This window comes from Phyllobates terribilis, unplaced genomic scaffold, assembly GCF_046119375.1.
Source record: "Phyllobates terribilis strain yellow unplaced genomic scaffold, ASM4611937v1 Scaffold_665__1_contigs__length_859303, whole genome shotgun sequence".
Taxonomy (NCBI): Eukaryota; Metazoa; Chordata; class Amphibia; order Anura; family Dendrobatidae; genus Phyllobates; species Phyllobates terribilis.
In genome coordinates, this window is record NW_027363425.1 from 325,487 (window position 1) to 337,804 (window position 12,318).

Consider the following 12,318-nt stretch of genomic DNA (forward strand, 5'->3'; position numbering starts at 1 on the left):
CGTGTGTGACATAAATGTGAGTCTCATGTCCAAGGATGATGTCCGCCGTCTTCTCAAGTAACTGCTGTGTGGCGTGAACCGCTCGTAGACAGCTGGGGGAGGCCCTGGCGGCTACCGGGTCCAGATGTCCTGAGTAATAACCTAGCGGGCGCTGCTTTGTACAGTGTCTCTGTGTGAGTATCCCGGCTGCATGCCCTCCTGTCTCACAGACATACAAATGGAAAGGTTGAACATAGTCCGGATTTCCAAGGGCAGGGGCTGTCATTATCCTTGATTTTAGTTGCTCAAAGTTCTTGCTGTTCTTGGTGGTCCTTGTTGTTTACATTAGCCAGAGTGTCTTCTTTTAATGCGTTATATAAGGGCTGCATCAGACGTGAGGCGTCTGGGATCCATTGTCTGCAATGTGTACATAGTCCGAGGAACCGTTGCAGCTCTATGGGATCTTTTGGGAATGGTAGCAGGTAGATGGCCGTCTTCCTTTCTTTTGTGAGATGTCTGGCACCCTGAGTAAGGCAATGGCCTAAGAAGACCACTTGACCAAGGCAAAACTGAAGCTTCGAGGCTGAGACTCGACAATTCAGTTTTGCTAGATGCTTGAGGAGGATAACACTGGCCCTGATGGACATTTGCTCCGTGTAAATGTAATATGTAATGTAATATGTAAATGCAAACAGAAACTGACAGTCTTTGTGTAGTGGAATGCTAATAAAAAAAAACCAAAAAAACAAAAACGTTTGCTAAATCAGTTACTGTAAACCAGACGTGTATGTGCATCTATTAGAAGCTTAAGGATATATGACCATCTAGAAAATTAATTTACATAAACACATATAATGCTCTAATGTCAAAGTGGACATAAATATGATCAGTGTGTGACAGAGCATTATGGTGATCTTCCTCATACACATTCTGGGTGTAGTGTGTATTGCTGCCTGTATTCCGGGTGTGCTAAGATGGCTCCCACCAGAAGGAAGCATACTACAGGAAGGGTGCACCAAGATGGCCACCACCAAAGGGACATGTGGTCAGAGGCTGGAGGTGATGCAATGGGTGTAGCAACATGGCCGCTGCAGGAAGGGTTGGAACTTTGGGCGGACATAGGTATAACAGATGAGGATGGGGCACTAGGAGTGGCTTGGGTAGTGGCAAGGGGTGTGTCTCCTGGACGGGGCACGTGACATGCAACACAATAATCTAATAATCTGCTGACAATGGATTCTGCTGGCCACAATTAGAACATTTCCAACAATTCATTACTCCGCCATTATCGGAGAGCAGTATCTTTGTAATACACATAACATAATGTCTTTCCCTTATTGTCTGTATTTTCTTCCTCCATTCACCCCCTTTCTTTATTCCTCTTTTTTTCCTGTATTCTCTGTTGTTTCGTATTAAGCCAAGGCCGTTTGCTATTATAGCCTAGCAGCTGTACTTGGGCGCTTATCTGGCAGCGCGCATATTTCAGTTAACTATTTAAGTTCCTCCACATATTTACATACAAACTCAGCGCAACCTTTCCTTACATGTATTCACCACTTTTCAACATTTCATCTTTGTATCTGATATGTTAATCATAACCGTGGGTAGTGTCCGTAAGATGCAGACCACCTCTATGTGTGCATCAGAGTTTGGATCTTTTAAAGTAAGGATCATCTGACCATTGTCATGGAATTGGATTCGGGATCGGAATTTAGACAAGAGGTCTGCTCCTAAAAGATTTACCGGGCAGATCGGGAATATGCCATTACTTATGGAAATAGGCCAATTGGAATAGGTTTGGTGAAAGTGTGCTTGTTAGGTCTGCCATCTACACCGATCAATATTAGATTGTCGTTAGAAAATTGGACTGGGTCAGTTCAGTGGATTGATTTTAAAATGGAGTTGGCCGCCCCAGTGTCTACCATGAACTTTACCGGATGGATTCCCTCCCACTGGGAGAACTACAGATGAACAAAGCCTGGGGGTGATTACGGGCATCATGATGGCAGACTCTGACAAGTCCTGTGGGCCGGGTGTCCTATTTCTGAATACGGGGACTTGTGTGGTACACTGACAGTCCCTTTGGAAGTGTCCTGCTCGGCGACACCTCCAACACTGAAGACAGGACTTTACTACTGGTCTTCTCTCGGGATACATTACTTGCTGATCAGGTACCACCATGGGGTAATAGTGGGGCTGTAAGGGAGGAGGAGGGGGGAGCAAGGGGGGATACTGTGCTATCGGTACTGTGGGTGCAGCAATTACCATTGTACTGATTGTGGGGAGATCTTGGAGGTAGGGGAATGCTGGAGGAGACCAGATATCGGGTTTGATTAATTGAGCAGCATAATCAACAAGATCCCTGTCGATGGCCAAGAGTCTTATCTCTCTCAATTTAGTTGGATGCATGGCAATACACTGCTTTATAGCCCCGACTATTATTTTGGCCGCAACCTCTTTTGGGTATCCAAAGATACCAGTGGAAATGAATAGCAGGGCTAGGGGTGGCATGAAGCTGTGATGCGTATGCCAGGGTGTTTTGGATTGTTTCTTTAAGCAGGTGTTGTGACCTGGGTAAATCCAGGGGATCATAATTTGGTCCAACCGCATGTATAACAAACTGACATGATAGCTGTCCGGCTCTTGTAGCCATCACCTCTCCTTCTCTTAATGGACCATGGTCATGGATGTAATCATTAGATGCAGCTTGTATTGTAGGTCCCCCAATACGACATATCTCTGCAGCTAGTCCCCACCAATGCTGCAGTTTCGCATTTGCTGCGTTTACAATGATCCCAACTTGCTGTTGTGGTATACTCCCCATGTCTATTCTCAGTATAGTGGAGAAATCCGAAGGACCATTCAGTAAAACAGACGCCACCTCCTGATACTTGTGTCCATGTTCTATTTCCCCAGTTTGGGAGAGGGTGAATAGGGAAGAGTTCAGAGGACCCTGGGTCTCTCTGAATGGAGTATGGACCATGGCAGGGGCAGGTGGGGGTAGTGATTTATAATACCCCCCCCCCTCTACATTAAGTAATGGGCAGGTTGGTGCTACAACACCTGGTTTACGTGCTCCACAATTATAGCACGTCTTGCGCCATCCTGAATTAGTGACCCAACACACATTGCAGAGCCATCTGGGTTATATGATGGTGGCTGGCTCTCAGTGGGAAGTGCAGGGTCTTTAATCTCATAAGGTATAAATTGCTCAATTTCCGGATTCAGGGGCTGGGGTACTGCTACATTTGTGGGGGGTAGGGGATGCTTATTTAGCTCTAGATTTGGATTGTGGACACATAATTTGGAAGGGGAATCTACTTCCTCATGTACTTTTTCCCCATCAGCTTCATTTTGTAGCACAAAACAAACAGTTTTTGTCACAGTGCTAGATAATTTGCCTTTCTTGACATAAAAGTAATTGAAATAACCAGGCTTCATTTCCTCCTCTATTTCAACATATCCTTCATCACAAATCTCATGTGCCACTTTCCTGAACTTCTCAGCGTCTTCCAACAATCCACAGTCAACTAATCTACCCTTTTGCTGCTGGATGCCTTCATCCCACAACACAGGCTGAAGTCTCCTCCCCTCCTCAGGAAAATTTAACACTTTTGGTGCATTCTTGCATGATCTTTTTCCTTCTCGAGACTGATTATGATATTCCCTCATGCAGGGGAGACAATTTTTCCAGCTCCACGGAAACATTAATTAATCACTACTGCCGCTTCACAACCAACAAAGATTCTTAATTCTTGTGCACAGTGGAGTCTGGCCAGAGCTCCGAGCTGTTCCACTACTACCTACTACCTTCTACCTTTAATTCACCCCATCCGTCGGGGGAATCGTACAGACGGCTGATGAAAGGGGGAGCACTTGGCCAGCTTCGCAGTGCTCCGGACACTCGATATATGTATATCTACTTGCGTGTCCTACCCAATCTTCGATCACCTGCCGCGACTGAAACTAACTAACTAACTAACTATGTATTTTCTAAGAATCTTTGTTGGAAGTTAAAGAAGGGAAGATTCACACAATATTCACTTGTCAATCCGAGGTGATACTGCTTTGAAGTTAAATAATATCAGACCCCTAATGGGACTACACCCCTTATAGTCTCACCTTTGACTATATCCAACCAGGACATCCGGAGATACTGCAAACAACCACATACCACGTGGAAACCACGCCAAAAGGTCAGTGTCACTAGTAAAGAACTTGTGCACTTACCGTGGCTTTTTGTGGGGGATGATCAGTCCCAATTCCAGTGGGGGAGGCTGAAGGCAGGTCTCACTTTGTGGACGTCCAGAGGTGGAGGGGCGTCCCTGGTTAGGGATCCGAGTCACGGCACCAACTGTTAAGGGAGGGCAAATGGCCCTTCACTGTTGACCAAGTGAGTGACAAATTATTATGTTGATTGCGCAATCCACAGAAAACCAAACGGAGGCAATGCTCTGTATTGGGAGGATTCAAAGAATCTCTGATCCTGTTTATTTTGCTTAGCATTTTATATTGTTTTGAGTATTTTAATAGCCAATCAACTCTGCAGCCATACTACAAAACTATAGGCTAACTAATGTCAGTACAATTATTACGGAATCACATATATGGTCATATTATCATCATTAGTTAGAAGCACTATGGAAATTTTACAAGGTCAAACCTGGCCTAAACAAGTTAGATAAGTGTCTGACAAAATGTTCTCTTGAGAACAAGTTAGTGTGCGATAATTTCTATGGGAAGAGAAAGAAAGAATGTATGTTATGCAAGGAGTGATAATAACATGATTTTAAAGCGAGTAGACAAAATGGAGTTGCTCTAGCATGATTATCAATATGTCCTTTACACTTGGATAGCATGAATATTAATATGTCCTTTACAGTACGGGTTGACACTGTTGTACCCTCGGACTGCAGGGCAGCTTGAACTTGTTTGGATGTTAGTCGAGGTTCTTTATCCACCATCCGCACAATCTTGCGTTGAAATCTCTCGTCAATTTTTCTTTTCCGTCCACATCTAGGGAGGTTAGCCACAGTGCCATGGGCTTTACACTTCTTGATGACACTACGCACAGAAGACACAGGAACATTCAGGTCTTTGGAGATGGACTTGTAGCCTTGAGATTGCTCATGCTTCCTCACAATTTGGTTTCTCAAGTCCTCAGACAGTTCCTTGGTCTTCTTTCTTTTCTCCATGCTCAATGTGGTACACACAAGGACACAGGACAGAGGTTGAGTCAACTTTAATCCATGTTAACTGGCTGCAAGTGTGATTTAGTTATTGCCAACACCTGTTAGGTGCCACAGGTAAGTTACAGGTGCAGTTAATTACACGAATTAGAGAAGCATCACATGATTTTTCAAAGGGTGCCAATACTTTTGTCCACCCCCATTTTTAGGTTTGGTGTGGAATTATATCCAATTTAGCTTTAGGGCAATTCTTTTTCTGTTTTTTTTCATTGAAGACAAATTAAATGAAGATAATAATACCAAAGAATTTGTGATTGCAATCATTTTCAGGAAGAAACTGAGTATTATCTGACAGAATTGCAGGGGTGCCAATACTTTCCCACATTCTGAACATGAATACGACTTCTCACCTGTATGAATTCTCTGATGTATAATAAGATCCGCTTTATCTGTGTAGGATTTATCACATTCTGAACATGAAAACGGCTTCTCTCCTGTGTGAATTCTCTCATGTATAAAATATTTTGATTTACATGTAAAGCATTTCCCACATTCTGAACAGGAGTATGGATTCTCTCCTTTGTGCTTTCTTTGTGTTAAAGAATCTGAGCTTTTAGTAAGTTGCTTGTCACACTGAAATCTTGTATCCACTGTGTCACCTGGAATTGTGGTAACAATGTGAGATTGCTCAGGAGATGATTCCTCATGATCAGGAGGATTATAAGAAGGTGAAGTGCTGTGAAGTCCAGGAGGTGCAGGAAGGGTGAAGAGGTTTTTTCCATTAGAGTGTTTCGTGATAGCTTCTTTTTTACAATTTAGTGATAAACCGTTATTCTCACAAGGATTTCCTATAAGGAGGAAAGATAGATTAGATGTGATTTTTTTCTTCAACACAAAAGAGATTTCTCAATGTATTTTCTGGATCTCACAATGAAGACCCTCGTCAGTGAAAGTACCGGTAATAAAGAAGACAACTACATGCCATAACATTTACACAATGACGGGTAAAGTGAATGACACTTATAATCTGGCGACATTGGCACAAGTCAGGGGTGGCAGAGATTAGACGGCAAATAGACGGTTCTTAAAGGGAACCTGTCATCAGGATTTACCCCCTTAATGTACCACCAGTGCCATTTCACTGTCTCAAGCTTCCTATCATGCCCTCAGTGTTGAAAAGTGTCCACGCAATTAACAATTACTTTTTAATATTTCAGTATCATATACAAATGAGATTTACTAATCACAAAGGCGGCCGTACATCCAGGAGCAGTGGAGCTCCGGCCTCAGTAATGATGTCACAGAAGATGTGGTATCCAGCTCCAAGGAAAAAGATGCTTTTAATTAAACTGTTCCGGAATCCATGCGGGTTTCTTCTCAGTGATGACGTCTGTGGACGCGCCTAACCGTCTGATACATCAGCACCGGTTTGTCATTATCAATGGAATTTAAGATGCACCGACATCGGCTCCGCAAAACCAGCAGAATTAGATGAAGAGACATCTGAAGATAGTAACAATACTCCATCCAATTACATTAAAGCTCTATTTCAACTATGTCAAACAGCTGGAAAGATAGGGGGAGATTATTTAAAAGAAGTGCAAAGGAAATATGTCATGGTTGGCCAAAGCTATCAATTACTTTTTTTGCAAATGATTCTCTGTAAAATTGAAAAATTAGATATTTAATCCGATTTGTTGCCATGAGCATCAACTCCTTATTTCTTTCACACTGATTACAGTAAATCTCCCACATACAGTTACCATATTTTTCGGACTATAAGACGCACTTTTTTCCTCCAAAATTTTGGAGGAAAGTGGGGGGTGCATCTTAGAGTCCGAATGTTGGGGGGGGGTATATATATACACTGTGTGGGGTGTGGGGGGAGCGGTAACTGCGGAGGAGCGGGGCACAGGAGGCAGCAGCCGCCCGCAGCAGCCTACATTGTCCCCGCTGGTAAAGAAAATGAATATTCACTGTGCAAAGCAGTCATCAAAGCAAAAGGTGGCTACTTTGAAGAACCTAGAATATAAGACATATTTTCAGATGTTTCACACTTTTTTGTTAAGTATATAATTCCACATGTGTTAATTCATAGTTTTGATGCCTTCAGTGTGAATGTACAATTTTCATAGTCATGAAAACACAGAAAAATCTTTAAATGAGAAGGTGTGTCCAAACCTTTGGTCTGTACTGTATCGGTTCTCTGCACCATCATTCCTTCTACTCATTCTCTATATGTCAACCAGGGCTGCTTTTGTCATGAGGTGAGATGAGCATCTTGCCCCAGGCGCTTGTTGGAGCTGTCTGAAAGGGGTAGCAGAATGCTGCTGCTGCCCCCTCAGAGACACCAGACACAGGCCTGTAGGCGGCTGCTGCCCCCTCAGAGACACTAGACACAGGCCTGTAGGCTGCTGCTGCCCCCTCAGAGACACTAGACACAGGCCTGTAGGCGGCTGCTGCCCCCTCAGAGACACTAGACACAGGGCTGTAGGCGGCTGCTGCCCCCTCAGAGACACTAGACACAGGCGTGTAGGCGGCTGCTGACCCCTCAGAGACACTAGACACAGGCCTGTAGGCAGCTGCTGCCCCCTCAGAGACACTAGACACAGGCCTGTAGGCGGCTGCTGCCCCCTCAGAGACACTAGACACAGGCCTGCAGGCAGCTGCTGCCCCCTCAGAGACACTAGACACAGGCTGTAGGCGGCTGCTGCCCCCTCAGAGACACTAGACACAGGCTGTAGGCGGCTGCTGCCCCCTCAGAGACACTAGACACAGGCTGTAGGCGGCTGCTGCCCCCTCAGAGACACTAGACACAGGCTGTAGGCAGCTGCTGCCCCCTCAGAGACACTAGACACAGGCCAGTAGGCAGCTGCTGCCCCCTCAGAGACACTAGACACAGGCTGTAGGCGGCTGCTGCCCCCTCAGAGACACTAGACACAGGCCTGTAGGCAGCTGCAGCCCCCTCAGAGACACTAGACACAGGCCTGTAGGCAGCTGCTGCCCCCTCAGAGACACTAGACACAGGCCTGTAGGCGGCTGCTGCCCCCTCAGAGACACTAGACACAGGCCTGTAGGCGGCTGCTGCCCCCTCAGAGACACTAGACACAGGCCTGTAGGCAGCTGCTGCCCCCTCAGAGACACTAGACACAGGCCTGTAGGCGGCTGCTGCCCCCTCAGAGACACTAGACACAGGCCTGTAGGCGGCTGCTGCCCCCTCAGAGACACTAGACACAGGCCTGTAGGCAGCTGCAGCCCCCTCAGAGACACTAGACACAGGCCTGTAGGCGGCTGCAGCCCCCTCAGAGACACTAGACACAGGCCTGTAGGCGGCTGCTGCCCCCTCAGAGACACTAGACACAGGCCTGTAGGCGGCTGCTGCCCCCTCAGAGACACTAGACACAGGCCTGTAGGCAGCTGCTGCCCCCTCAGAGACACTAGACACAGGCCTGTAGGCGGCTGCTGCCCCCTCAGACACACTAGACACAGGCCTGTAGGCGGCTGCTGCCCCCTCAGAGACACTAGACACAGGCCTGTAGGCGGCTGCTGCCCCCTCAGAGACACTAGACACAGGCCTGTAGGCGGCTGCTGCCCCCTCAGAGACACTAGACACAGGCCTGTAGGCGGCTGCTGCCCCCTCAGAGACACTAGACACAGGCCTGTAGGCGGCTGCTGCCCCCTCAGAGACACTAGACACAGGCCTGTAGGCGGCTGCTGCCCCCTCAGAGACACTAGACACAGGCCTGTAGGCGGCTGCTGCCCCCTCAGAGACACTAGACACAGGCCTGTAGGCGGCTGCTGCCCCCTCAGAGACACTAGACACAGGCCTGTAGGCGGCTGCTGCCCCCTCAGAGACACTAGACACAGGCCTGTAGGCGGCTGCTGCCCCATCAGAGACACCAGACACAGGCCTGTAGGTGGCTGCTGCCCCCTCAGAGACACTAGACACAGGCCTGTAGGCGGCTGCTGCCCCCTCAGAGACTCCAGACACAGGCCTGTAGGCGGCTGCTGCCCCCTCAGAGACACTAGACACAGGCCTGTAGGCGGCTGCTGCCCCCTCAGAGACATTAGACACAGGCCTGTAGGTGGCTGCTGCCCCCTCAGAGACACTAGACACAGGCCTGTAGGCGGCTGCTGCCCCCTCAGAGACTCCAGACACAGGCCTGTAGGCGGCTGCTGCCCCCTCAGAGACACTAGACACAGGCCTGTAGGCGGCTGCTGCCCCCTCAGAGACACTAGACACAGGCCTGTAGGTGGCTGCTGCCCCCTCAGAGACATTAGACACAGGCCTGTAGGCGGCTGCTGCCCCCTCAGAGACATTAGACACAGGCCTGTAGGCGGCTGCTGCCCCCTCAGAGACATTAGACACAGGCCTGTAGGCGGCTGCTGCCCCCTCAGAGACATTAGACACAGGCCTGTAGGCGGCTGCTGCCCCCTCAGAGACACTAGACACAGGCCTGTAGGCAGCTGCTGCCCCCTCAGAGACACTAGACACAGGCCTGTAGGCGGCTGCTGCCCCCTCAGAGACACTAGACACAGGCCTGTAGGCGGCTGCTGCCCCCTCAGAGACACTAGACACAGGCCTGTAGGCGGCTGCTGCCCCCTCAGAGACACTAGACACAGGCCTGTAGGCTGCTGCTGCCCCCTCAGAGACATTAGACACAGGCCTGTAGGCGGCTGCTGCCCCCTCAGAGACATTAGACACAGGCCTGTAGGCGGCTGCTGCCCCCTCAGAGACTCCAGACACAGGCCTGTAGGCGGCTGCTGCCCCCTCAGAGACACTAGACACAGGCCTGTAGGCGGCTGCTGCCCCCTCAGAGACTCCAGACACAGGCCTGTAGGCGGCTGCTGCCCCCTCAGAGACACTAGACACAGGCCTTTGTACTCACTTCAACTCCATTATTCCATATTTATCACATTTCGTCACTAATGATACATTTGGTGCAAATTATTTAAGCAGAACATTTTAAGCATGGTAGCACACGTCTCAATGTTAAAAAAGAGCTGACATCCAGTGTGTCAAATGTTGCATAGTAATATAATTTTGTACAAATTGCAACTTTTTCTGCATGTAAAAATGGTTTTAATATGAATGCATTTGTTCCGCGCCTTTTTTAAGACAGCCGGTGCCAGGGTGCTCCTGTCCCCAGGCACATACATAAAATCAATTAGAAATATATTAATCCCTTGGCACAGATGAACATACAGTACCAGTACGTCCACAGCAGGGTCCACGTGTGTGGAGTTGGCCCAGGAGTGGAGACCACTTCACACGCAACATACAGCGGGCATGTGCCTGTATGGTGACCATTCAGCTGTGCACACGCAACATACAGCGGGCATGTGCCTGTATGGTGACCATTCAGCTGTGCGCACGCAACATACAGCGGGCATGTGCCGGTATGGTGACCATTCAGCTGTGCACACGCAACATACAGCGGGCATGTGCCTGTATGGTGACCATTCAGCTGTGCACACGCAACATACAGCGGGCATGTGCCTGTATGGTGACCATTCAGCTGTGCACACGCAACATACAGCGGGCTTGTGCCTGTATGGTGACCATTCAGCTGTGCACACACAGCATACAGCGGGCATGTGCCTGTATGGTGACCATTCAGCTGTGCACACGCAACATACAGCGGGCATGTGCCTGTATGGTGACCATTCAGCTGTGCGCACGCAACATACAGCGGGCATGTGCCTGTATGGTGACCATTCAGCTGTGCACACACAACATACAGCGGGCATGTGCCTGTATGGTGACCATTCAGCTGTGCGCACGCAACATACAGCGGGCATGTGCCTGTATGGTGACCATTCAGCTGTGCGCACGCAACATACAGCGGGCATGTGCCGGTATGGTGACCATTCAGCTGTGCGCACGCAACATACAGCGGGCATGTGCCTGTATGGTGACCATTCAGCTGTGCACACGCAACATACAGCGGGCATGTGCCTGTATGGTGACCATTCAGCTGTGCACACGCAACATACAGCGGGCATGTGCCTGTATGGTGACCATTCAGCTGTGCACACGCAACATACAGCGGGCATGTGCCTGTATGGTGACCATTCAGCTGTGCACACGCAACATACAGCGGGCATGTGCCTGTATGGTGACCATTCAGCTGTGCACACGCAACATACAGCGGGCATGTGCCTGTATGGTGACCATTCAGCTGTGCGCACGCAACATACAGCGGGCATGTGCCTGTATGGTGACCATTCAGCTGTGCGCACGCAACATACAGCGGGCATGTGCCTGTATGGTGACCATTCAGCTGTGCGCACGCAACATACAGCAGGCATGTGCCGGTATGGTGACCATTCAGCTGTGCGCACGCAACATACAGCGGGCATGTGCCTGTATGGTGACCATTCAGCTGTGCACACGCAACATACAGCGGGCATGTGCCTGTATGGTGACCATTCAGCTGTGCACACGCAACATACAGCGGGCATGTGCCTGTATGGTGACCATTCAGCTGTGCACACGCAACATACAGCGGGCATGTGCCTGTATGGTGACCATTCAGCTGTGCACACGCAACATACAGCGGGCATGTGCCTGTATGGTGACCATTCAGCTGTGCGCACGCAACATACAGCGGGCATGTGCCTGTATGGTGACCATTCAGCTGTGCACACGCAACATACAGCGGGCATGTGCCTGTATGGTGACCATTCAGCTGTGCACACGCAGCATACAGCGGGCATGTGCCTGTATGGTGACCATTCAGCTGTGCACACACAACATACAGCGGGCATGTGCCTGTATGGTGACCATTCAGCTGTGCGCACGCAACATACAGCGGGCATGTGCCGGTATGGTGACCATTCAGCTGTGCGCACGCAACATACAGCGGGCATGTGCCTGTATGGTGACCATTCAGCTGTGCTCACGCAACATACAGCGGGCATGTGCCGGTATGGTGACCATTCAGCTGTGCGCACGCAACATACAGCGGGCATGTGCCTGTATGGTGACCATTCAGCTGTGCACACGCAACATACAGCGGGCATGTACCTGTATGGTGACCATTCAGCTGTGCACACGCAACATACAGCGGGCATGTGCCTGTATGGTGACCATTCAGCTGTGCACACGCAACATACAGCGGGCATGTGCCTGTATGGTGACCATTCA

At 49.1% G+C, this 12,318-nt stretch overlaps 1 protein-coding gene and 1 pseudogene across 1 annotated transcript in view; both read right to left on the reverse strand.

Moving 5' to 3' along the window:
- The window catches only part of LOC141235434 (uncharacterized), a 193,119-nt pseudogene that overhangs the window by 58,568 nt on the left and 122,233 nt on the right, over positions 1-12,318 (reverse strand).
- LOC141235436 (uncharacterized) overlaps positions 4,898-12,318 on the reverse strand; it is a 36,871-nt gene continuing 29,450 nt past the window's right edge. The window contains exon 2 of the mRNA XM_073668118.1: positions 4,898-6,016. Coding sequence (XP_073524219.1) covers positions 5,391-6,016 — 626 coding nt within the window. The 3' untranslated portion in view covers positions 4,898-5,390. The remainder of the gene's footprint in view (positions 6,017-12,318) is intronic.